Source organism: Trachurus trachurus (genome assembly GCF_905171665.1).
Source record: "Trachurus trachurus genome assembly, chromosome: 18".
NCBI classification, from domain to species: domain Eukaryota; kingdom Metazoa; phylum Chordata; class Actinopteri; order Carangiformes; family Carangidae; genus Trachurus; species Trachurus trachurus.
Genome location: NC_139909.1, coordinates 12,569,302 through 12,597,157, shown reverse-complemented (window position 1 = coordinate 12,597,157; position 27,856 = coordinate 12,569,302). Strand labels below are relative to the sequence as shown.

The following is a 27,856-nucleotide window of genomic DNA, read 5'->3' as shown; positions in this document are numbered from 1 at the left end:
CACTTTGCTTAAGATACTAATAAGACTGTTCAAACACAGACTTGTAATACATAGCAGTAATCTTGCAGCTGGGAAAATGGCACCTATCAACACTGTTAAATAAATTCAATTTAACTCCTTTGTGGTATTTGGTTTATCACTGACCTTAAATGTTTTGCTTTCTTTTGCAGAAGGTGTTTGAAACCCATGACCAAAATAGTCATATGCATTCTGTCATTGTGTTACTTATGGGTGTGGTTTTGGTCCAAGACCAGCAGTTGCCAAGACAGACCTGATTAAACCAATCATTTCAGCTCTAGTTCACATCTACAATATAAATCTAAAGGGAGTAAGTCTCAGCAGGAAGTCATTGTATTGATTTGATTGATTGTATTTAACACATTACTGCAGTCTTTTGCAGCCTGTGACTGTCTGAAGTGAATCACAGACATCAGCTGATCTGATGATGACTGCCATTCTTCAACAGCCAGCATCACTTCCTCTTGGCTTTAGTGGCTTTTGACATTAATCTGATTGGATTATATGGTTAGTTGACTGGCATTTAAGTGTTTGCCTGAACTGAACTTCCTAGATTGGCATTTGTGTATATTAAAGATCCCTGAATTGTCTCATAAAAATGGCTACAAGACCATAACAGTGTCCCTAGTATGTCTGAAAATCAACCTCAGACCCTGTTTCATTTCAAATCCAAGGTGCTGGAGTGGATCCAAAACAATAACTGTATGTATTTTTATACTTTAGGCATTCAATTGATGTATCTATCTAATGGAAAAAGCTTACAAACCAACAACTGAGTAAAAAATAAAAGAGCTTATAAACAGTTTGGAGTTCATTTTCCCTCTCACCCCTCATTCCTCCCCAGCTATGGGAGTCTGGGTCAATTTCATCCTCCACCATCTCAGCAGCCTGCAGGAAGACACAAACAGACACAAGGTTAGACCATCTTGCCAAGAACATCTCTGCTCTTTATCAAAGCTGAGGTCGACCTGAAAGCATTTCAGTCGCTGCTTTTGCTCCAATAGGAAATGTAGTCTTGGTAGACTGAGATTACATCACTTTTGTTTGGAGAGAGTAAAAGGTAACAGAGGAGAGGAGGAAGGAAGGACGGCATGATGTCAGAAAGTGTCTGTTGTTTGTCCACCGATAGAGGTCAACTGGCCTGAGAGGGACCATCTGAAACACTCAAACTTCGATCCAGTGTATTTATGTTGCGCCAGATCATAATACACATTATCTCAAGGGTAAAGTCAGTCATTTCTCTGATACTGAGAGAAAGCCAATAGATCAGCACTTGGCAGCATAGGGAGGGGGAAAAACTGCCTTTTTAACAAGAAGGAACCTCCAGGAGAACCAGAACCAGGGTGGGAGGCCTTTAAGTACAGTGTTAGAAGTTATAGGAGGTACATTTGCTCAAAAGTGTGTCTACAAAACCAGTCCTATTAGGTATTTCTTTGACAATGGGTCTGTTTTAAATATTGCATGGATTAATGGCTGCTATGTCACTTCAAATAGGGACAAGACAAAGCACTACACTGCAAAAACTCAAAATCTTTCCAAGAATATTTGTCTTATTTCTTGTCAAAACTAAACTCTTCTCACTTAAAGCAGAAGTGAGTGGTCCGGTCGTTTTCGCTAATGCTGCGTTCCAGGCAGGCTTTTGAAATCGTAAATTACAGCTTCAAGTCACAACTTACGACTTTGTAGCGTTTCAGGCAACCCACTCGTGTTTTTCCGACCTGTTTTACCGGTGAAAGTCACTATAACGGCCACTCGTAACTTCCGACCGGTGAACTCGTACCAGATCGAACTGGTACCACTTCACGGTCGGAAAAATACGAGTTTCCTTGAACGCACCATAACAGTCCTCGTCGCTACGTCACCACATTCACGGCGTTCCTTGGCTGCACACACAGCCCTGCATGCCGTTCTCTCTCCTCATTGGATAAAAACTGTAGGATACGATAAATGTTTTCTCCTCGACTCAGAGCAGAGCAGAGGGACTGAGAGACCCGTGTTTCAGTCCAAACACTCTATGTAAGTGATTGCTGTCGGAAGATATAACTATTTAAGACTTATATTAACACAAATATATCACTCACTTCTGCTTTAAAATAAGACTCATCACCTAAAAATGTACTTGTTTTTAGATAATTTTCATTTGTTTCAAACAAATCTTCACTTGAAATAAGTAGAAAAATCTGCCAGTGAAAGCAAGTTTTTTGTGCTCGTAATAAGAAAGAAAAACTTGCTCCACTATCAGATTTTTCTACTTATTTCAAGCAAAAATATGCTTGAAAGAAGTAAAAAGTGTCTAAAAACAAGTTACTTTTTAATGTGATGAGTCTTATTTTAAGTATAATGAGACTTGTTTTGACTAGAAATTATATTTTTGACTAGAAATAAGACAAATATTCTTGGTAAGATTTTGAGTTTTTGCAGTGTACTTTGGCTGATCTAACTTACAGGATGTACCATGGACTGTTCAATGAAAGTCCTTTACTGTAGCTCACCTTGTAGATGCCGTTCCTTCCATATCCGGGTAAAGATGCAGACTTGTTGTAGGGGAAATCTGCAGGGAAGAAAAGTATCTCTTTAAATCTGAATGACTGATCAAGGTGGAATTTCATTTTGATCATTTATTTGCTCACTCACTTGGCTGTGAAGTGTCAGTGGGAAGACTGCAGGTGGACTTGCGGGGGTCCAGGTCTTCTGCACCCATGTGTCCTTCAATCTCGTTCTTCAAGATCATCCAACTGGTCCTCTACAGAGAGAGAGAGAGAACAAGAAAGAGAGGAAGAGAAACAGAAAGACAGAAAGATGGAAAGTGATGGATGATGGCATGGTAAAGTATGAGTTACTGAATTAGTAAATGGCTGCACAGAGTTTGTACAGTTTTAAGAGAATGACTCAGAAAAGAGACAGATATGGTCAGACAGATAAAGACGTACACACATCTACTATAAGCAAACCCACCTTGCTATCCTCCCCATCCTGCCAGGAGGTCCTAGAAGCTGCAAAACAGTCACATGTTACAGGATGTACACAGTTAATGTGCGGGGGGAGAAGGGAGGGAGGGGGGGTTATCTGCCTCTGAACGCTATAAGTGCAAATCACTGCTGCTCCGTGACATCGTCAGTTGCAGATGGCATCTACAGGGGGCGCCACATGCTAGGTGTGAGTGTGCAGAAACATTTCTAATCAATGCTGTCTTTAAAGGGTTATACAATAGTTTATGCATTGGTCATCAGAGCAAAACATATCAACAGCTACAACACAGATTAGTATGACATTTAGACAGTTGAATTGCAAATCATTCAAACTTCTCGTCTTAAAACCTGCGCTTGACAAAAACTTCCTGGACCAGATTTCCATTTCTAGTCCAATTTTCATTTATATTTGAATAACATTGATATTGATATTGTGAAGTCTAGTAGGTGTTATGGAGGGGGAAAAAACATATGCAATTCATAAACTGTCCATTAGAATCAATAAATTGTTCACACATGCTTTTTCAAGCTCTTGAGTCCGTGTTCGTAATCAGGATATTTGTCCAAAATCAAAACAAAACTGCCTTTAAATCTAAGAGTAAACAATAAACTTAATTTTACTTAAACTTAAAGCTTACATAACAGAACTGAAGGTGCAGGTTGTTGTAGATGTTGGTGATTTAAAGAAAGAGCACCTAGTAATGTTTGCCATAACTCCAATGTGCTGCTGCAAGAGTTACCAGCACACATCAATATCAAGGTGCTAACACTGACTTTATTCCTTTTTATTTATATTGTCGGGTTATAACAGGCTAGAGAACAGTTATCTGAATATATCTAAGTGCACAGCCCAATAAACCAAACCATTTGCCTGCATCGGCCCAATGGCTTTAATGCAGTTTCGTTCTCAAGTTTAAAGTACACAGTACAACATACTTTAAATTGTACCTGTGCACTCTGTTTAAAACTTAGCGTTAGGTTAACAACATTATGTTACTGTCCCTTTAACATACCTAAAACACAATAAGTTCATGCATTGAATACTGAGAATTGAATTGTGACTATGTTGCAGCCCTGTGGCTACTTCACACTGGAGTTGGAGTCTCCAGCATCACATTTTGCCGTGATGACCCACACACACATAAACAGACTCACAACAAGGTATAAACAACAATAAGTAAGTAATTGGACAGTATGAATTAGTCGTTTGTGCACATAAAATATAAACTGACTGAGTGACAGTGTTAAACACATATACTGCATGCTTAAAGCTTTGCATGTAGGCCTACACTAGACAGAGGTATCCATATTACTTATAACTTACTATTCAAAGTCACTTTACACAGCTGCAAAGTTAAATTGCCTATAGGAAATACCTTAGCATGTGTTAGAGGAGATGATGCCATATGCAGCTGACTTATTTCACATATAAAGATAAAAAATGTCCTTATGTATAAGAGGTGAGACTCATCCCTTGCTCCTCAGATGCCTGTGTCAGTGTGTTGTGGAAAGTGTACAGTACACCATAGATCAAACACACAAACAATGGGAACTGGAGGGACACAGATATAGAGACAACACCGATGCCACCACCATACACAGTGATCCATGTACCAGATTACTCACAGTGTACACAACAGTCGCAGCATCACCACGAAAAAACAATGAGCCAGTGAGATGGGTGCAGAGTGGACATGCATGAACAGGATGAGCAAATAAACACCCAGCGGCCCCTTCCTGTTCAACTTCAGTCCCAAATGAGCTGGATTACCAATTTGGTAGACACTGTAATTTTGGGCACTGTAGTATTAGTGATGTAATGTCACCTTTAGACCCTGATCACGGAGCTTTTCTCTTCCCACAAGTATCTACAGTTGCTGCTGAGGGTTGAAGATTTAGAGCATGTTTAAAGTCTGACAACATCCAGATCAGTGATGTCACCGTTGTTGCCTTGGATTTGATCTAATTTCCTAGATATGGGGCATGTTTGAATATTTCATTTAGTAGAGAACAGTACAAGAGTTTTTTTTTTTCTTTTTGGCTCCATATGATGATGAATTGTAGCTTTTCACTTTGAAACTAAAGTAGGGCGGTGGCTTCAGATGGCATGAAATGAAATGATATGGTGTGACTTCAGACTTCGTCTAGTTCATTTTAGAATAATACTGAATGACTTCCTGCTGGAAGCTGAGAAAAACTGGACAAACAGGGATAAAAACGTGGAAAAGTTGGGATTTTTATCATCATATCTTTGATATGAAACCAGTCACATCTCATCAGGGTAGGATTCAGCAGAGACTAGGGGTACATAGAGTTTCCATTATCTGTATCTGTCTCTATATCTATATCTATATAAGTATCTGTATCTATCTATATCTATATCTATCTATATCTACGTATATCTGTATCTGTATCTATATCTGTATCTATATCTATATATCTGTATCTATATCTATATCTATATCTCTGTATCTATATCTATATCTATATCTCTGTATCTATATCTCTATATCTGTATCTATATCTATATCTCTATATCTGTATCTATATCTATATCTGTATCTATATCTATATCTATCTATATCTACGTATATCTGTATCTATATCTATATATCTGTATCTATATCTATATCTCTATATCTGTATCTATATCTATATCTATATCTCTATATCTGTATCTATATCTATATCTCTATATCTGTATCTATATCTATATCTATATCTGTATCTATATCTATATCTATCTATATCTACGTATATCTGTATCTATATCTATATATCTGTATCTATATCTATATCTCTATATCTGTATCTATATCTATATCTATATCTCTATATCTGTATCCATATCTATATCATGTTTCATCGGACTGAGATGCTGCATCAAGGAAGTACATAGCTGAAAAATGTACTTTCCTTTATTTTCAGAACAATGACAAGAATATTGTGATATGAAAATGTTGAACCACTGAGGCCACACCCCCAATGGTCAACCTTGCATTGGTGTATGAAGTTGATGTTAAAACACAGAGTTGGTGGAGTACGACAGATGACATGCAACAAATCGTGCAGAGAGACCAGACCAGAGAAGGAATTGTTAAAGAGGAAGTGGACTGTACCATGCTGCCTGTAGATGGGGGGTTTTCTATAGATATTATCTTTGACCATAGTCTCTGGAAAATGGGAAAAGATGCAGAAGAAAGAAAACGGAAGAAGCCAACATGGGAAGGAGGAAGAGAAAGAAAGAGAAAATGGAGAAAAAGAAGCATGGGTTAGCAGTTATTGGGGGATGAGAGATTTCGAAGAAGCATAGAGGGGAGCGCAGTAGAGCTGGGTGAACACATTTGTCATTTTTATTAACGCACATCAAAAAAATCATCACTTTTATTATTGTTCGTGCAGTAGATTTAAAAAAATATATATATCTCAATTGATCACATTTTGTTGGAGGAGGATGTTATTCGATGCAGACCACCAAAATGACAATCATAGAATAATATGAGAAACCACACATGGGCCCCAGACACCAAACAGTTTACGTATTAGTGGTCATAAAAGAATTTAAAATGAAGTCATTCAAAATAAAGTTTATAAACCACAATAGAGAAAGTTAATTCAGGCCTTGTTGCAACAGATGAAGTGCCTCGGGGGTATAATGTGGACAGTGTTTTCCCCCATCTGCCAGGACACTTTATAACAATGTCACACATTAGTCAGCAGAAACATGACTCGCAATAAAATAATACAAGTGGGTACTTTCATTTTTCCTCCTTTGTATGACTGACATGGACGTCAATGGGAACAATATGTTGTATGTATGATCAAATGGCTTTTCCTCTGCGGGAGATTTAAAGTAATGAGGATACAACTGGTCACTGGCCAAATGTATCGCAAAGTAATGTAAGTTCAAAAGACCAGCGTAGACGCAGGAAATGAAAGAGTGCCAGAGGTATACAGAGTTCAACCCTTAAGCTAAAGGCAGGAAGTCGGCGATATGATGTGAAGACACTGGGCCTCATGCAAGAACCGCTCATACAAACAGCTTCAATCTTTGGGTATCATGAATTTGGATAACTTTCAAAAGTTCTCCTCGGGCATGCACAAATTCACAGAAGTCCAAATGTATCACACAAGTCACGTACGGAGCTGAAAGTCTGGTTTTCTGCACAGTCAGAAGAACTATTAACTCAGGTGTGTTCAGGTGCTTTCCATTGAAGAGGTTTAACAGTGACTTATCTTCTCACCAGCGAACCAGTAATCATATGTGAGAAGATAAATTGAGAACAAGGGATAAAACTTGTTATGTACAGAATTGAAGGAATGGGACTAATGGCTCTGTAGTCTTTGCCTGGTTCAATGACTCCAGTCTACAGGAGTGTCCAGTTAAAGCCAGAAGGGCAGAATAAGTCAGAAGGACACTGAAGGAGTCCTATCTCCATATCTCAAACAATGTCCCTGCACTGGATCTGATGCCTGTGTGCATTCATCTTCTACTGCCCTCTTGTGGTGGCAGTAGGTTATTCTACATTTCTTGTTAGTCATTTGTTTAGGTATGACCAAGTCCAAAGCTATATCAAGTCTCGTTCTTTATTTCAAACAGCACAACTTCAAACTCCAGATTGTCACGTTCTTTTCTTCTCTAAAAACAAAATGGTTCTTACATGCGGCCCAACACAAACAACTTGGTATTCAACATCCTTTTATAGCTTTAAAAGACTTATCTGCATGTACCTGGAAAGGCAGCACTCCGATTCACTGAAAAGTAAAAGATTTTTCTTGTTGAACATTCGCCAATATCTTAATATCAGATGTGTTAGATCTCTGTTGCTGCAGTACAGAAGTGCAGAGTTGTGGGAAACGCTACACTTCAAGTAACACTGCTGAGGTAATCAGACCTCAAACGTACAAACACAAGAGATCAGTCAGACAATGTTTTCCAATTTGCTACGATCTTGTATCTTACCTCGTAGTCTCCTCATTTGCATTAAGTTGCAGAATGTGTAAAGGTGTTTAAAAGGTTAAAAGTTGGGGTTGGTTCGGTCTTACCTGGTATGTGGAAGTGCCGGGGAGCAGCCACGTAGGTCGAGGTAGATGAGGGGGATTTGCCATCAGAATAGGTGGATAAACTGGGGGTACTTCGACCACTTTCACTACCTCCAGTGTCGGATGGAGGTGGATGGACATTGGATATGGAAGGCAAGAGGGAAAGGGTTTGGGGGGAAAAAGAGGGGGCATTGGGGGGCAAAAAAGGCAGCGTTATGGTAAGTATATTGAAAAAGCTCCAATGATAATGAGTCAGGTGTCTTGATAGCCCAGGTAATAAGACACATTTATCACCCTAATTTTGCCAAAATGTCCTTTTTCCTAGCAACATCTGCACAGGAGGGTATCTATGAAATGCATGAACCACTTCTCATTGCAAAGCAGCAACACCTTAAAAGCTAAAGGCAATAACATAGATTGAGATCACCTACTTTTACAGAGCCACTATCTCCAATTTAATTTTTATTCTGTCAAGAGCTTAAGGCTATAAGTGAAGGTTGGAATGAAGATAGAGCAGTAAATTGACACATTAATTTATTTATGTGAAGAAACAGGTGGGGTCTCTGCACAGTCATATTCAAAGGGCTGGAGATGATGCAAGCAGCAGAGATCAAAACACCACATCTCTATGAAAACTTGGCTGCCATGAGCCACTGATGACTCATTCACAGTGTGTATTTATACTGGAAAAACAAGATCAAGAGAGCATTTCCCCCCTTTTCTCCACAGGGTTTGCCTGTTTGTCTTTCACACAGCTTTCATCTGGAATAGACAATATAGTTTGGTCTTAATTAACTTCAACTCAGCTGTGAACACCCTTCAAATAGATCCTCCCACTTGCTGTATTACCTCCGGTTATAACAGTTTTTTCTTGTGCTTCTGAAAAGTCAACAGTATTTCAGCAAAAATAATAGAGGGGTTAGCCATCTGCAAACCTCTTTGTGCCTTTTATCAGTCATCAAAACCCCAAATCTGCAATTTATCAAGATTTACACCAGGACAAAAAACAAGTAACATCAAGGGGATCGAGTTTGACACATGACGATGAATAGGGGAGAAACAACCGGGCAGATTAGGAGTCAAAGGCAGGCAAACGATCAGGTTAACACTCTGAACAGACAAGCACAAAAATGAAATCCACCCTTAGTCTTCATCCAAAAAGGTAATGCCAAATGTATCAGGGTTACACTCAGGCCTACATCAAGTTAAACCATGCAGGACAACAATCATGTCCACGGACACAAGTGAACAGGGCAAGCACTGAGTGGTGAGGAAAACTGAGTGGTACTGTGAATGTACCTTGATGCATCCCATGACCCCCAACAACACCATGATACCAGTGAACAACATTACAAAGCCTGCGGACCATTCCACTATAGGGGAAGGGGAGAGACACAAAGAAGATAAAGACTATTGTTACTTTTACCGTTAGGAGGAGGTAAACTGAGATGCAGGGATGTCCTAGGGTTAGGGTCGGGGAGGGGGTCCTGTTTGATCCCTGGGGTGACGGAGATCAGGGGATGGGGAGAAGATGAGGTAAAGGGGAAGTGGTTGGATACACCTTGCTGTCGGGCTCAATAGGGGGGGGGTATGCACTGTACAGCACTGGTTTGTGATGTTGATTTCAAGGATGTGTGATATCATGGTTAACATTTAGCAGTGTCATGGTTTTGGTTCAAGAATCAGAGTCAGACACCAGATCTGACGTTCTGTTTCCTGGTATGACTGATCGGTCTATGGTGAACCATGAAGATACCCAAAGACCCAGAGGTTGCAACACATGGTTAATTTGGTGCTTCACCGCAACTCATGCCAAGTATTCTCAATTCGGTGGTTGTATCACAGCATTCAACTCTTACGGACCTTTAATCCCAGTCAAATACAGAGGAGACCGAATCATTGCTGCTCTTTCTGATTGCAAAACTTAAGTTTGAAGATTGAAAACCCAACTTTTAGGGAACCTTAAATCTCCTTTCCATTTTTAGCTGTTTGATAGATTTGAAAGGTTGGAGTTTTGAGCTTTGCAACATTGCAGCAATGTTTTCCAGAAACTTGTCCCTCGTCTGTATCGGACTGGGTCTTGGCCCCACTGTGCTTTGATACCTCTGAAGTAAGGGATGTAGTTGTGCTGCTTCAGCATGGCCAGGGTGGTGGGGTTTAGATGTAAAGACAAGCCTGCACTGCCACCCGCTGGTGTGGGTGAGTACTGGCCACCAAAACCACCACCTCCGCCTCCACTCCCTTCGGTCCCACCAGAATGGAATAAAATAGAAGCAGGGAGGGAGGATGAGTCCTTGTCCCAGGTGATAGGGTGCTTAATGCCACCCATGGCGACTTGGGGCAAAGGAAAGGAACTGGAGTCAGGGCCCTGCCTGCTGTATCTACCACCAAGGTATAACTCTGGCCCTGAATGTCCAATCAGATTACAGAAACATGATGAGTCACTAGATGAAAACGTGAATGTATTGTGAAAACAATCTTTTTGGAAATGAATATTAAATACTATACTGGAATTGTATTTATTTTTAGCTTCCTGTTGTTAGTGAGGATTTCACGGTATAAATTCTACAATATTGCAATTTCATCTTCTTTTAGGTCAATGAAAATACATCAGTATAAGATTAAGGTTGTATAATGATATCTGATCCGAGACAGTGGATAATAAAATATTTCATGTTCACATACTGCAAATGTCAAACGAGAAGGATAAAGTATGTGTGAATGTATGTCTTCTTTTTTACATCATCAATGGAAGTAGTTGTAGCAGATGTTTTATTCTAAAAAAAAAGAAGAAAACATTTGCTACAACTACTTTACTACTTTTATTTCACTGTATACAGTGAAATAAAAGACTCTGATGTTGTGCCACAGTGTGTGTGAGGCTGATACCTGCTCGGCTGTAATTCTGGGGGGAGCGGGATGGAGTGTAACGTCCATGACCCCCCAGGGAGCTGTTGGAGCTGGGGCTGGAGGGCCGTCTCTGACGTGGTGATTTCTCCCCGTCACCCTGGATGCACAAATACAAAATGTAATAAAATAAATCAGTGCTTTTTACAGAAAAACACACGCACATACTGATACTTTGCTCACAACCTAATTTTCTGTGAAGGGCAAACTGAACAAATCAGTTTCCAGATGATGAACATGAACATTTTACGTCACTTTTACGGCACAACGCATGACGAAAAATAACCCGTGAATGTGAACCACTTCATTTTTATCCGATATCTGGTTTATCTCGACCAAAAAAAAATCACATCATAAACATATTGTCTATATTGCTATGGGTGGCTAGATAACTATGTAGGAAAGTGATGCCAGAATTCCCAATTCAGTCTATCAACTTCACCTAAATATCCCTAATCTTAAGCATGTACATGTTAAAACCTGCACAACCAACAAGACACACACCAACGTGACATGCACATCCAGACACAGGTGGATTATGTTATATTACCTCAGTGGGAGTAGGAGAAAGCAGCTGGGGGGACTGAAAATGAAAAGTGGGAGAAAGCCAATGATTAGGACGAACTCATATGTGAGGTTATATGAGTTAACCATCCGACCATGAGGGTGATCGTTCAATGTCAATGAGCGATGATAGGCTACACAGCGATGGAGGGATGAGATGAGTGAGGTGAGCTGGGCTGTTGAATGGATGTGCGTAAAGGGTAAGAAAACCAAACATGTCGTCATGATCAATGATGGAGGGATAGCAAAAGTGAAAAATTAAAAAGGTAACGCAGAGGCCACGGAGGGGAAAGTTACAGGAAATACAGCAACCTGTTGGGTATTTAAGCGATGACACCTGCCCTGTAAGTGTCCTCTGTTTATGCTACCCTGCGTTCACCATTACACATCATGACCACTGTACAATGTGTTTTCAGTGACAGTGAAAAGCTGATTTAAGATCTGCAACTTGTGTTTAAATGGTGAAAGTTGTTGCTAAGGGGATGATTGGTTCAGTAAATGTGTTCACATCACTGAAGAGCTGGTTCAGAGGAGGGAATTTAGTGATTTCTTTTTGTGATTTAGCAATACAGCAAAACAGTAAAATAGCAACATGTAGCATATAAGATTATGTGCGCTGTTTAAGGGGGATCATTTCTATATGTACTTTAGGCAAGGTTTTAGTCCTGTTGTTGGTTAATTCAATTCATTGTTAATAGCTTTAAAATACAGTAACTATAGCCCATTCATGAGGAAAGCTGGAATACCTCTCCGTAGTGCCTCTCCTCAGATGGGTAGCTGACGTACGGGGAGTAGGACAGCATGTCAGGCCTGTCGATGTTGTAGATGGCCTTGGTCTTTGGAAGAGCTGCCAGGTCCTTGTAGTCCAGCATCTCCTCTCCTAATTTGGCCTGAAAGAATGAAGTGGTCAGATTTATCAGTGGTGATATTTCAAAGCTTTGTTGAGCTGATTTGTTGTGTATAACAACAAATTTTCAAACACATAATAAAACTGCTGTATTTGCTGCCCCCTGTTGGTGTGGTCTTACATAGATTACTCTGCTGGGAGAACCGGAGGCACTGGATGCTGGGACTGAGGTGATGCTCTCAGAGGAAGTCCGAGTCACCTGAAACACACACAAACAGACAGGTTTAAAACATGATTTGTGCCTTTTCTTGTGTTAAAATATAGCTAGTTCACATACTCCAGTTGAAATGTATAAGTTACAATAAGTTACATTGTGACATTGATGTATTTGTGTTGATTGATTCCCAAATGTCAATCATGCATTGAGTAACACGCAAAAACATTCCACCTTAAAAGTAACCAGGAGCTGCCAGTAGCCTCTGAGCTACTCAGTGAATTTAAACGTTAATTAGAAAAGATGAACAAACAGAAAGAAAACCCTTCATTGTTCACTCTTCTGACAGTTTCTGTATCTGTGAAGAATATATCTCAAATTATGACACAGTCCATTGTTACATGTCCAAAGCGCTGCTGCTGGACATGAAAGCTAGCTTGACAACCTTTAGCCTCTCAGCTCGGTTACATCTGTTTTGTACTGCGGCCTCTCCTTTGAAGCTGCAGTGTAAACAGCTGGACAAAAGCAAAGCTATGTGCAAAATGTGCAAGAAGCCTTAGTAGACACAGTGTTCACACCTGGACGTTAGTAACTGCAGGTAAGTGACAAAAACTGTCGTCTTGGCTGTGGTGCTGAGTAAATTCAGTTTGACTTTAGCTTTCCCTTTAAAATGTCATTGAAACATAAGCAAGGCTACATAGCTATATAAAATAGGTTAAGTGCAAAGCACAATGGAGCTGAATATCCTTTTTAATTGCCATCACAATTTGAACATCATCTTCTTCTGCCTTGTTAGCAATGTTGCTAACAAACCAGTCTCTGAGCTTTCAAACAAATCTTTATTGACAAGTGTCAATAGCGAGGATGGTCTGCAGGAGCCAATAGGACATTTAAACATGTCTAGTCTAGTGCGAGAAGATAAATCATGAGCTTTGGCTTTACATCACGGATGATTTACTCATACAGTGGGAGTTGATATTCAACAACAAGATTTTCAAAAATGGTACAGTGTGTGCCCAGCCTACGACAGCAGCCGCCCCCCTCTCAGCAGCAGTTACCTGCAGCAGAGGAAGGAGGACACTGGGAAACACTGGGAAAAACCTGCAGAAGGAAATCTCACATCCCTGAACAATAAACTGGACCGACGGGACGACACCGAGGCCGTTGACAGGAAGAGACAGAGCACGCTGTTCTTCCTGAAGTGCGTTAGGCTGCAGAGGCTGTGTTAGTGTCAGTGGTCAGTGTTGTCGTCTTGGCTGTGGTGCTGAGGGAATCACTAATCTTCTTAATATGGTGCAGTACTAATGCACACATGCAGAAACACACACACACACACACACTTTCTCTCTCTTAGAACAAATTAAAGCCTTTGCTTGTTCAAGTCAAATCCACTCTGGCTGTTACCACTCCACTGATTGATAATCTACCAAATGCAGGAACTGTCACATCCGTCATCTCCATGTGTTCATGCACAATCTGATGATCAGCATCATCAGTCGCTGATCCATCAGATCTGCCTGAAATATTAAAGGGATGCTTCACCCAAAATCGATAATTCACCAATCATCTACTCACCGTCATGCCAAGGAAGGGTTTGGAGAACTTTTGTAGTTCCAGGGGGGGGTCTGGCTACCAATGGATTTTCATATAATGGCGGCGGATTGAGTTCACTTTTGAATCGTCCAAAACACACACTATGAAACATCCAGATACCTCCATACTGCTCGTCTGTACTGACCCAAGTGTCCTGAAGCCGCAACATGAAAAAGTTGTTGGGAAAAAATTTATTTGATCTCTGTTTTTAGCCTTGTTGTAGTAGTAGCTCCCAGTGGCTCTGTTGATGTAGATTTGCTGCGAGATGTTCTTCTGTGTTTACATCATACATCCAATGGTTTACAACGACGAACGAACATCTCAATTCAAAAGTGAACTCTATCCGCTGCCATTATATGAAAATCCGTTGCCAGCCGGACCCCCCCGGGAACTCCAAAAGCGTTTTGATGACTCCGAACGTTCTCCAAACCCTTCCTTGGCATGACGGTGAGTAGGTGATTGGTGAATTATCGATTTTGGGTGAAGTATCCCTTTAAGTGTTTTATCGTGGCCATGGCTGCTGATCGACAATGTGCAAATGCAGCAGCAACAGCAGCAGCAGGTGTCAACAAACTATGATCAACCCCATGCAGAAGATGTCTGTGGTGGTGGTGGTGGGGGGGTTAATGTGGTTCGGACGGGTGCAGGGCTTTAGGAGCACCAACCTGCTGCTCAGGGACGTCATTGAGCTGTATCCGGACCTGCTTCTAGGAAGGAGAGGGATTATGATGAGGAATGAGGATGGGATGGATCTGTTTGGATGAGCTTTTAGGGAAGCCTGTGTATGTGTATGTGTATGGGTCGGATTCTGATTTGAAGCCTGAAGACCACAAATATCATCCACCTTCAAAGACTTTCAGAGCAACATGAGCCGCATTTCTGACCGGTTACTGTTTCTCTTGATTCCTGAAAACATCGTCTGAACCAAATCCCTCAAAACTGTAAACACTGTAAACACAGTAGTCAAACTACTTTCACCAAATCTCTGACTCTTCTTGCAAAACACCAAACACACCCCTCAAAACTGTCAATTTAAACTTCAACCTTCAACACCTTGACCTTTTGTTTACGTTGGTTTCATCGCACCATCCAAAAAAAAAAAAGTGTGGTCAGTTTTGAGTTGTTGAGTCTAAGCACTGGCACCTGTGCTGTAATTGTGTTTAACTTCTGCAACCTCTGTTTACCATAGTGCATCAACAGTGCATCACAGTGTACAATGGGTTTTCAGTGAGTGGAAATGACTTCCAAGTTTTGCAAGAAGAACAAAATCTGCATCTTGTCTGTAACTGGTGAAAACTGTTCATGGTATATCGCCAAAGGAGTGATTGATTCAATCAATGGGTTCAGGCCATTGAGGATTTGGTCCAGACAATGGAATGTAGTGTTTTTACAACTCAGGAAAAAATGTATTTGGCAGCCGCAGGACAACTGCTATCCAAGGGACATATAAGCATATATTTTATTTCCCATTAGTATAAAATGATGACGTGAGTCCAATAAACACTGTAGACTGTGATTATTAGATGACGTACTATATGGGCTAACCGTCACTGCAGAAAACTTCCAACTATCTCAACCTTCTACATTTCTAGACGACCCGGCCCCTGCTTCTTCTGGATGACACAAGATGCACCTCTGACTTCTTGTAATAAAAAAATTGCAGAATCACCACTGAGGAGATAAAGAGACCTATCTACTCCAACCCAGAGAGGCTTCATGGTTTCACAGAGACAAAGGAGGCATTCACGCAACTGAAATATAAATCACAAAGAAGATCATCACTAATTAAACACATCTTGAAGCCTCTCTCTCTCTTTTTTTCCCTCTCTGATAAGAAAACCGCAAGTCGCTTGTTATGAATTCCTTTCCAACAGCAACAGCAGCCTCTACAATCCATGTTACATCAAAGCCACGCCGCTGTAAGAACTGGGACTCTGTCATGTGATTTCCAATCTATTTTGGTTCCTTTTGAGGTTTTTCTCACTCACCTTACTCTTCTCCTCCTGCTTGGCTGCTTGTCTGCAGGGAGGATGCCAGATAGAAGATCCTGAAGACACAGAGGCAAGAGAAAGGAAGTGTCAAAGATCATTTACAGCAACTTTATATGCCCATTCACACTGTTGGAATAAAAGGTCATGAATAACTTCTATCTAATTGATCTGAAAGTGAAGTTCTTGTTTTACCTTGCAGATACATCTCCTCTCCCTCTGCAAACATCTGCTCACAGCGGGCACAGCGGGCACATGTGGGGTGGTAATGCTTCTCTCCGGCCTGTTGAACAAGAAACAAGAACATGTTAGAAGAAACTTGATGGTTTGAAGTTCACTGACTTACAAAAGGAAAGATGTACCCTGATTTTTAGGAACTAAATGGACGGGTCATGGTGTTGATTTTTTCTTTTCTGTCCAAGATTTTACTAAATTACAAAATGAGGGGCTGAAACTCGCAAGGTACTGGTCAAACACCTGGTTTTTCTCACATTTTAATAAGTCTATTATCTCTAAGTCTTGTCCAAAAGGGATTTTCTCAGCACTAATGCCTCCTCCTCTCTTGTTTGGTGCCATGACAACAGAAAGAAACACAATTAAATCAAAGTAGAATTATCTCACAGTTTGGCAGATCGTCATGTTTTTTGAATGTGTGATTAATGGATTCAGTTACAAGCTAAAACACACAAGCCTGTTACTCTGTAATGAAATCATTCTTCTTCTTCTCTCTTTGGAAAACAAGTCATCTGGTGTCTGCTGATCTCAGCCTCCCAGAGGCATCGCTTCCTGCTTCAGCGGCGGCCTCAATACGCACAATCCCTCTGAAGTACCTCTACTTTGCTATGTCATCCCAGTAAGGAATGACAGCAGAAAAATAGGACATTAACACAAAACTTTGCCGATAACACCCGACTTAATGATCATCTGGACCAGGTGGACATCACATGGAGAGATGAAGCAACCAGAGCCGTGTCCTCAGTTTTCAGGAGGAAAAAGAAAGTTACTAGAAAGTTGTGGACATCAAGCCAAAAAGCTCATACTTGAACTGAACCAATAAATAGAGGAAGCTGGCGTCGAGCTGAAACGTTGACGTCCGGAGATAAAAAAGGACAATGTGAGATTGAAATTCAAGCATGGAAAGAATGAGAGGGTCGGAAAGGAGGGAGTTCTGCGGTCTCCCTTTTGTCAGTCTCCAGGAGAGGAAAGTTATCTTCTCCACTGTCCAGCAGGACTGATAAGTCAAAGACGAGAGCGGGCCGAAGGGAGGATAAACTCGAACGCTGACGATTGGATGTTTTATTTGGATGAAGGCTGCAGCTGATCAGCCAGGGTTGACAGATGTTGAGGCTCCTGGAAACTTAAGGGTTTTTGAAACAGTGATGGTAAAGAGTTGGACAAGATAAAGGCGATCCATTTAGAAGATTGTTGGCTTTGGTGAACCAGGTACATTCAGGAGTAAAAGTAAAAGTTGGAAGAAATATAAACAACAAAGACAAATTAAAGTACAAAGTATTTGTAGGTCAATACATTATAACACTGTGATGAACCAAGGATATACAGTACCTGACTGCAGGAAATATATGTGAAGGACGTGATTTACAAATGAAAGAGACAGAAACATGCTCTCAGTCCATTTCTCATATTTCTGTAAATCTCCAGACCTACAGTAATGTGTTTATGAAAAAAAAAAGAGCGAGCGATTCTGTCATGTGATCAGAGAAAGAGTGAAAGCCAGAGAGAGGGTTTGTTGTTTGTCTTTCTCAGGCTGAGCCAGAGCTACCAGGCTCTCCTATCTAAAAGCTTTCTTCCTTTTCCTCTCATCACTCTCTCCGCCCCGGGAGAGTATCCCATGTCACTTCCCTTCATCGCTAAAGAACAACAGCCTTTTTCTTCGGGCCTCACTCTCATCCATCTCTCTCCCTCTTTCCTTTTCTACCATCAGGCTCCAGCTTTTCTTGTTCATTGAGAACAAACAGCTGCAATGCTATCTATCTATCTATCTATCTATCTATCTATCTATCTATCTATCTATCTATCTATCTATCTATCTATCTATCTATCTATTGTACTTTTATGAAAAATACATGTAACAAAATAATGGTTGAAATCTGTGCACTGTTGTGAATGGTTCACTTGGGTTAGCTACTTAGCTAGCTTAGGGTTGGCTACCAATTAGCAACGTCAAATCATCTCTTCATCATTGGACCTGGTTGAAGTGTTTTAAATTTTAATTAAAGTAATAACAGGTAAAGTAAAGATACTTTAGGTTTAAAAGGTTAACATTGAATATAAAATTAATGGCACCACATTACGTAAATGGACTATGGCTCTGGCCAAAACATGCACTTGCATCCAGTTCCACTTCTTCTAATTGAGACTTGAATTACAGTATTATCATGTATTGTCCATCTCAGCTGGACACATGTTTAACATACCAGAATTAAACTGAAAGCAGATGGAAAATGAGATAAATCCATATAGTTCACTTTTAATTATGTCGTGACTATACAATAAACTAAAATCCATTAATAGAAGTGGCACAATCTCACCCCAATATCAGGTGTTTGGCCTCATTGTGCAAGTCAGCTGCCTCCAATTACTTGAGTGTGACTGAGGTGTGAGACACAGCTACTGAACGGCTCAAAGACACAAAAATCAAATCAGGTCAAACACACACACACACACACACACACACACACACACACACACACACACACACACACACACACACACACACACACACACACACACACACACGTGTCACCTAATGACAGCAATAACCGCTCTTTCTAAAACCCCCAATTTCTAAAAACAAATCCAACATTGGACACCAGGGATGTTGCACGAGAATGTAAGTTGTTGGTGTTTTCTACAACAACAGCCTGAATGAAGAAGTGTGGAGGAAGACTGGTACCTGACAGGGAGCAATAATGAAAGGATGACCTACCTGAGGGGGAGGAGAGAGGGAAGGGACTAAGGAGATTTAATGTGTGTGTGGTTTAGGTCAAAGTCATTAGCCCACAGCAAAGAAAGAGGAGAGAGGCTCTGGCTGGTTGGTTCCTCCCCGTGGACCCGCACATCACAGACTCAATCTGAATCACTATATATACATAATGGTACTGGGAAAATTGCTTTGTTACAGTTTGCAGCCGCCACCACCACCACCACGCCTGCTGGCTTCAGCACCGTCAGCTCAGCTGGCGTCAACAATGGTGTAAACAAAGCCTGTGTGGATTTGCTGCGCAGCTGTGACATAGCTGAGAGATAAAAAGAGGTGATAAAGCAGCAGTCCAGAGCTTTCTACGAGAGCGTGCGGTGCAATTACTGGTCTGACGGAGGAAGAGAAATAAAAAAGTTGGAAAAAAATGAAAGAAAAAAAAGGAACTAGGACAAAAAAAAATGCTGAGTTCCCCCCTGGGCTGGTCTCAGATCTGCTCGCCTAGAAGCATTTTTCATGTATCTGCACCAGCGGTGCATCAGATCCTATGAAATTTTAATAACAGCTTTGGGGAAATGGGGTCAACAATGTCAAATATTTTCAGTTTCAGTTGCAGCTTCACAACTTTCCATGATGATGATACGGCCCATGAAGCTCTCAGTGTTTTATCCATTCATCCTGTGTCCTACATTTCCCTTTAACCTCCTTTTCCACACGGAGGGTTAAATGTGTTTTGAGGGATTGGATGCTACATGCTAACAGCCACCAGGAGGATTCAGCTGAATGTAATGCCTGTAAAGTGGAGCAATGTTTTTTTTTTTACCTCCAGGACTTTTCCAGTGATGTACTTCTTGCAGCTCTCGCACTGGATACCAAACATGGCGTGGTAGTCAGTCTCACAGAAGGGGATCCCGTCCCTGATAAGAGACACAGAGGACACAGAGGACACTGAGCCACAGTATCAACCTCCATGCATGCTGATTAGTGCCACGATTCAATATTCAAAGCACTTATTTTATTGCTTTCTAAAAGAGTCAGAAAGATTGTGACGTATTCTGACAAAATACCAACCAGATATGTAGTAAATAAAACTTTAAAATTGCTCATGCTGCATCTCTGTGGGTATTCCATTTGGCTCTTTATGATATGACATGATTTTTACTGTACACGCTCTACATATTATATAGAAAATACCCTTAAATTTGACTGCATTTGTAACTGTATGGGTACGCTGTAAACAAACAAACAAAAAAAGTTAAAAAAAAAAAAAAAAAAAAAATTACAATAAAAAAAATATTGAAAAAAATTGAAAAAACTTTTTTTTGAAAAATTGAAAAAACTTTTTTTTTTTGAAAAATTGAAAAAAACTTTTTTTTTCATGTGAATGTCTTTTTTTCTTGATCAATCATCAAGAAAAAATCTGTTGTAAACGTCATGCCATCAGCTCCATCTTCATGATAACTTCCTTTTGTAGATGCAAGAGCCAAACCATGAGACAGTAAAACGGTCTGTTAAACTGAGGTGAACTACAAACTTGGAGCTTTTTTTTCTTTTCTTTTTTGCTGCAAACAGCTGTGAGCATGAACCAAAACAATCAACCAGAGCAATGGAGCTTCAATCCTAACCCCAACCCCAACCCCAACCCCAACCCCAACCCCAACCTTAACCTTAACCCTGCTACATAATAAACTAAAACTCATCCAGCTGAACAGTAGGACAACAGGCCATAGAGATTACAGCATTAAAGATGTGTCGTGTAGTTCTATCAGTTCATTTCCGAAGCCAGACTAACGTACTTGCTGATGTACTCGGCATTGAGCACCTTGTTGCAGACTTTACATTTGAAGCATCCCAGGTGCCAGTGTTTGTCCAGTGCTACAAGAGACTGTTCATTCTTAAACTCCTTCCCACAACCACAGCAGTCTGCACACAGGAGACACAAAAAGGAAATTATATTAGATTTAATGAGACTTTATACCACTTATTGTCACTTATGTGTAAATACTAATGGAGTGGTTATAGTAGAGTTATAGAATTGGACATTTCAGTTTTCCAAAAAGGGAATAACCTAGTACGATTTCAGAAAGTGCAAATGTAAAACATGGAACAGAAAATTATAGAAGTCGTGTAGCAAAGCACAGGTTATAAAAGTACAGTTTACTTCTGAAGTAGACAGAGAGGAGACATAAACAGAGCACTGACTGTGGACAGCCTGTATGGGGGCGGGGCTGTTGGCAGGCAGAGGCTGGGTACACTTTTGGCAGATACACTCCTTCCCGTTAAATGTCACTCGGTCGCCAGCCGGGAACGGCTGTCTGCAAACAAACAAACAGGACAACAGAGAGAGAGAGAGAGAGCATTGGACGAGGAATCAGACCGCTGGCGTTTCCAATTAAAAACCGCTGTCAAATTGTATCTGGAGGCTCAGCAGTCACTAATGCAGAGTGTCATTGAAACACAGGAGCTTTGAGGTCTTTGTATCCTGTAATTACAATGACACACATAATGACAAACATTAGAAAGTTAAGTGACCTTGAAGAGGTCTGTGTATGTTCAGACAGTTTGTTTTTAAAGTTTTAAATCAGAGTGAAAAAAGCTGCATTTTTAATCAAAAAATTGAAAAATAAGAACATCAAATTTGGAGTAATTGACCAATTTTAATGTTTATAAAAAAAAGTTAGTTTAATTGAGGAACGAAGTACGGAAGTCAGGTGACATGAAAATAAAGGTTAATATTTCAAAATAAAAGCTAAGAAAATTGAACCGTTTGATGATAATTTGATATTCTTGTTTTTCGTTTTCTTTTATTGCGATTGTGTTTTTGGTTTAAAACAAAAAAAGGGGAAATTACATGGTTTTCAATTTTTTTGTTTTCATTCTGGTTTAAGACAAACTGCCTGAACTTTCACGGTCCATCTTCATCCATATTAAAGTGACAGTTAGGGTTTTTGTACATAGAATATTTTCGCTATATTTCGTCCAGTTAAAACAGTGCTTTATTTATTTTGGTGCTTCATTTTTGTACAATCATATTCTCTAATAATTAATTAAAAAAAGACTCTTTGAACCTGATTTGAACCCATTAGTTATTGAAGATCGATATGTTGCTGTGATCATGAGACGCAGTGATGGGTGTGATGTTTCTGCCCTCTCTGTTTTTACCACCTCACAATGAGCCCGTGTGTTCGGCCAGCAACAAAAGTGATACTTGTTATAAGAGGAGTAGAGAAGTTTCATAATCATGTTACAAACCTCAAATGTCACATTGGAACATTCTGTTCTCAGGTTCAGCGCTGGGATCACACACACACACACAGAGACACACACATAAACGTTGGCCCCCGTTAAACATCAAAAATAAATACCTCGGGTTAGGGTTACTTCAAAATAATAGTAATGCTAATGACTGTTTCAAAAAATGTCCTTGGAACCATTCAAAGACACAACACACACATAAACACATATAAACACACACACACACGGGATATATAACCCTAGCAATGTGAGTGAGCTAAGTGGATGCACTGCCTGACCACACTTAAAATTCCTCCCTGAAAGGCTCCTATCACCTTTCTGGGCCTGAGGAACAACACCACTACCACACACACACACACACACACACACACACACACACACACACACTGACCATGACTTAGCTGTCCTTACACACTGACTGTACAAGCTAATGTCTTAATGCTAATGCCTCCAACCCCCTGAAGGTCTCATCATCTCGGTGCAGACTGTTGTTGTACATTAGTGAATCCCTGATGATGAGACGACCTACATGAGCAGCTGTAACACCCTAGTATACTGAACTTTTAATACACAGTACTATACTATACTATATGTAAGGGATAATGCCCGACGAGGTGTCCATTATCAGAAATTAATGGACGACGCGGAGGCGTGAACCGTCCGACGCGAAGTCCATTAATTTCTGATAATCGGACACCTCGAAGGGCATTATCCCGCTTATACCATGGTCACTTACGAGATAAACACATATTAAATCAATTACTTGTAATTTAATGTTGTTTTTACCGTTAAAATCATACGTCTTTAAGTGGCTGAGCCGAGCGGACTATTTAATAACACTCGTCGGCGATAAAAGAAAAAGAAAGAGGGACCCGCTGTGACCGCAGCGTAACGTTACAGTCAGTGACTCTGCCACAGCCTGGTAGTTGATCAGTGAAGGGAGGTGAGGTGACGGCTTAAATGTTACGTGACACAAAGTTTTTCAGAGGTATATACTGATATAGCCTACTAGATGTAGGACGTCAGAACTTTATCCTCACCCTGAAACCTCAGTGTTGGGGAGTTGACGTCATGACAAAGGCAGGAATTAAGGTTTATTGCCAGGTATGTTTTCAGTTACAAATATTTTGTTGGTGTTTGGTGCAGTATATAATAAACACAAGGTAATAAGGAAATTAAAGCATTAAAGGGATAGTTCAACATTTTGGCAAATTGGCCCATTGCCATAATCCCTGTGGTCATAGCAGTAGGTTCATTAACCCTTTTTAGAACTGTGGAGCAGAGCCGCGAGCTGCTCAGAGCTACGCTACAGAGGCTAATGGGATTTCTTGGTTTCCCTCGTCAAACTCATCAAATACACAATCCAACAACTCCAAAACGCTCTAGTGGACAAGTTGTGACCTGCACATTCCGCTATGAGATAATAAGGCAACATTACGAGACTGAGTTGTTTTCTAGGTAAAATAATGCAAAACCGCTGATGCGCGTTCCCATCGGGGGCAGTTTTTCAGCAAGCAGTCTCTGCATTTACCTCTAAAACAACTCTGTCTGGTAACGTTCTGTTATTATCTCATAGCGTGGTGAATGTGCAGGTCACAACTTGTCCACCAGAGCGTTGTGGAGTTGTTGGATTGTGTATTTGATGAGTTTGATGAGGGAAACCAAGAAATCCCATTAGCCTCCGTAGCGTAGCTCTGAGCAGCTTGCGGCTCTGCTCCGCCGTTCTAAAAATAGCTTGCACTGACAATTAAAGGTAACGAACCTACTGCTATGACTATAGGGATTAATGGGCCAATTTTCCAAAATGTTGAACTATCCCTTTAAACAAGTGGCCCCCAATGTGCTATTACAACATAGGATGGGTTATGAATAGCTGGTTAATGTGCTACCATCAGTGTTAGTTCAGTTTTTGATCATTTTAAATAAAGCCTCTTACTGCAGCATGAAGTCTCTTGTATCCAGTACAAAGTGTGACGACTTAACTGGAATTTAATGTGATCATAAACTAAAATATATTCAACCCAATACGACTTTCTCTTGAGTGCAGTTTTCAGCTTCAACAAATCAACTCCTCTGTGTGTGTAATCCCTGTGGTCTTTAGGACGCCTTGTTTCTTACTTGCAGGAGGCGCAGACGAAGCAGCGAGGGTGGTAGGTCTTGCCCAGGGCCGACACCACCTCCCCCTCGATGAAGTCCTGGCAGCTGAAGCATCGAGTCCCGTAGAGTCGCTGGTAGTCCAGAGTACAGATGTACTCGCCCTGCCGCACGAAGAAGCCTCCCTGGGCCAGTTCACAACCACATACTGGGAACAGAAAGAAGGTATAGGGGGGAGAGACGACAACATACAAATTAGACAACACTGATAAGACATTCAGAAGCATGTGACAACATTATGATTTAACTTTAACTTGGTTTTGTCCGTGCAGTGTTAGCATATAACTAGTATTCACTTTTTCGCTATCCCTTTGTTCAGTTTTCTTTCATATAATTAAATATTTAGGGACATTTATAACAAGTTTGATGAGAAAATTTGACACCACTCTGAATATCTGAATTACATCTGAGCTTAAAAGAAAAAGGAAACAGCTAATCTCTGTCCAAACATAACAACATCTACCTGCCAGGATTAATAAAGCAAATTAAGACTTTATACCTTTTTAGTTTGAAGTAACTTTCCTAAATTGATTTATACTCCTGCATATGACCTCTATAAAACAAATGTAAACTGCTTTCACTCTTAATCCTAAAATCATTTTAATGTCTTTTGGCTTCTTTCATTGTTTTTAATGGACACAAATGGGAGATAATTTGATCTTGTTTTAAAAATGTTGGCAAGAACTTAAGTTTGTTTTTCCACAAAATGACAAATTACTCTTTTAATCTTTCAACAAAAACATTGTTTCAGTAAAATGATGGATTCTTGTTTTGTTTTTTTCAATTTTCCCATACTGTTGGTGTTACAGTCACGTTAAGCACTATAAGATATGATCAGATAACATAAGACATTCCTTTAGTTAAGTTTAAGTTAAAGTTTATGTTAAGTTAAGTTAAGTTAAGTTAAGTTAAGTTAAGTCGAGTTAAGTTACATTCAGTTCAGTTCATTATTACACAAAACAGATAGAAACAGAAACAGATATAGCTCCAGTATAGAAGTGTGAAGCACAAACCTCTACAGTACTGTACATGACATGTATGTGAAAAGAAGTGAGAGTTGTTATCGTGTGTGCGCGTACAGGCTGTAATGTGTCTGTTTGTCCTGCTATAACAATGTGTGACAGGAACTCCAAATCACCGTGTCCTCTCGTGAACACACAATGATTACACACAGTAACCGTCGCAACTGCATGACATCACATCCCCTCAGGGGAAGCCTCACTCTGTTTTTCCAGCCCTCTAACTAAACACAATACCCCTCCTTTATTTTCACTTCATTTTTCCTCTCTGGAAAAAAAAAAAAAAGTCAGGAAAGATAAATGAGAAATGTTTGCACTGCGCACATATCTCACACTTACAAGGATGTGTGAAGGTATGCGATAAGACACATTCACCCACAACAAGTGGCTAAGATCACAGACTTATGTCATGTATTATATGACACAAACGTGCTCCAAGAATGTGAGAAGGTTGAAGTCACAACAGAGGCCAGAGGAAAAACAAACAGAGTTAATGAGACTGGGACCAAAACTGTGAACTTGTTCTTTGTTTCATAATTAACACCATTTTAGATTATTTCCTCCAGACAGATACTGATAATAATGTAGCCTACTTTATTTACCGAGCACTTATCGAACAAATGTACAAAGTGCTTAACAGAGAAAATGAAGATGACAGACGCAAGGAAATAACAGGAAATAAAATTAAACATTGGAATGACAGCAAAAAATAGAGAGAAAACCTGCAGATCGGCTAAAATCAGGAAACGCTTTATGAATGAAATGACTTGAGACTTGAGATTTGACTATAGGACTTTATGTGCGACCGAGTCCAACAGAATTAAAAACAGCTCTAGCAGAGACATAAAGAACCAGAGGCAATGGAGCCGTATGTCTCAAAGTGCAGGTTCCCATCAGATTGTGTTTCAGTCTCTGTGTATTTATACCTGTGCTGCTCACAGTTGGTACGTAAGACTCTTCTCTTACTGTATGATGACTTAAGATCCCATTCATCATTCATGGAGCTGACATGACCAGAAAGCAAGTGTGTTAAAGTGCACATATCCTCAAGCTCACAGATACGTCCACCCACCCATCCCATAGCACTTATCTGTATCAGGGTGGAGCTGGAGCCAATCCCAGGTGACACAGGGTGATGGCCAGGTCATCACCTTATCAAGAACAATGTTTCCATCCACACACAAGCCGCCTCTGGTGTCTATAGTATTTAACAAGCGGTGCATCTGCATCAAAGCGGTGTTTAGATCACAGGCTCGTCGCATTATAAGCACCAGCCTATAGTCTCTATACTGTAACTTGCCTATTTACTAACTTGTCTTGGCTGGCAGGCGTACGGCTCAGTGGTTTCCAGGAAACAAGCTCGTCACACTGGGCCTGTGCACAGCCTGACCTCGGATAATTGGTTATAGGTGAAGGATGGACGTCCTACTATTTTGCGATTTAGTACAAAAATGAATGGAAACACCTTAAATTGCAAGAACACAATTCAATACACCAATATGATTGAAAAACAACAATTCCGGTTCTGGTTCTGGTTCTGATTCTGGTTCCGGATCCAAATTTGGTTCCGGTTTTGGTTCTGATTCTGTTTCTGATTCTGCTTCCGGATCCAAATTCAGTTTCGGTTCTGGTTCCGGTTGTTATTCTGATTCTGGTTCCGGATCTGGTTCTGGTTCTGATTCTGGTTCCGGATCCAAACTCGGTTCCGATTCTGGTTCCGGATCCAACTTTGGTTCTGGTTCTGATTCTGATATCGGATCCAAATTCGGTTCCGGTTCTGGTAATTATGCAATTGGTAATTCTGGTAATTAAATTTTCGGTTCCGGTTCTGGTTCTGGTTCTGGTTCTGGCTAGTTTGCATGGTCTAAATGAGGGAGCTAACCTGAGTCCTTTTTGGAAAACTTCTTCACAATCCAGATGAAATTGAAATGTTAGAATCAGCTCCATTTGTTCCTCGATGCCCAGTCCCCATACAAGAGAAGAGTCTCCAGTCCACCTAATGTGTCTCTGGACTGTGGGAGGAAGCTGGGGGACTTGAACCTGAACATGCAAACTCCACCCTGGGAATCAAACCCAGACCCTCCTTGCTGAGAGGAAACAGTGCTAACCACATCACCACCACCACTATACCACCATGCCACCCACCACGTATGAGAGTATGCATGTAGTATCATCTCTCATATGTGTAACTGAAGTACTCCAGCGTCTCCTCTCAGATGTTGTTGTGCACAGTGTTATGGTGAAGCAGTGATTTCAACATTTCGAGGCCATTCCGCCTCCATGACATCAGTGGGTGTGTGCGTGGGTGTGTGTGTGTGAGGCCGATGACATCATGATGCATCTAATT

General features: G+C 40.5%; 1 protein-coding gene across 14 annotated transcripts in view; it reads right to left on the bottom strand.

Moving 5' to 3' along the window:
• The window catches only part of ablim2 (actin binding LIM protein family, member 2), a 52,544-nt gene that overhangs the window by 2,568 nt on the left and 22,120 nt on the right, over window positions 1–27,856 (bottom strand). For 2 of the 14 annotated variants that reach the window (XM_083992681.1, XM_083992675.1), the window contains exons 3-21: window positions 24,455–24,638; window positions 21,284–21,396; window positions 20,878–21,004; window positions 19,905–19,998; window positions 16,339–16,426; window positions 16,144–16,202; window positions 14,821–14,862; window positions 12,530–12,607; window positions 12,248–12,391; window positions 11,488–11,520; window positions 10,920–11,037; window positions 10,134–10,436; window positions 8,034–8,141; window positions 7,719–7,742; window positions 6,107–6,160; window positions 2,974–3,011; window positions 2,653–2,761; window positions 2,511–2,569; window positions 77–906 (exon numbers count right to left, since the gene is read on the bottom strand). In XM_083992681.1, coding sequence (XP_083848807.1) covers window positions 763–906; window positions 2,511–2,569; window positions 2,653–2,761; window positions 2,974–3,011; window positions 6,107–6,160; window positions 7,719–7,742; window positions 8,034–8,141; window positions 10,134–10,436; window positions 10,920–11,037; window positions 11,488–11,520; window positions 12,248–12,391; window positions 12,530–12,607; window positions 14,821–14,862; window positions 16,144–16,202; window positions 16,339–16,426; window positions 19,905–19,998; window positions 20,878–21,004; window positions 21,284–21,396; window positions 24,455–24,638 — 1,919 coding nt within the window. In that variant the 3' untranslated portion in view covers window positions 77–762. Of the gene's footprint in view, window positions 1–76; window positions 907–2,510; window positions 2,570–2,652; window positions 2,762–2,973; window positions 3,012–6,106; window positions 6,161–7,718; window positions 7,743–8,033; window positions 8,142–10,133; window positions 10,437–10,919; window positions 11,038–11,487; window positions 11,521–12,247; window positions 12,392–12,529; window positions 12,608–14,820; window positions 14,863–16,143; window positions 16,203–16,338; window positions 16,427–19,904; window positions 19,999–20,877; window positions 21,005–21,283; window positions 21,397–24,454; window positions 24,639–27,856 lie in introns of those variants that run through there. The other 12 variants (XM_083992687.1, XM_083992682.1, XM_083992683.1 and 9 more) reach the window with 12 other exon arrangements.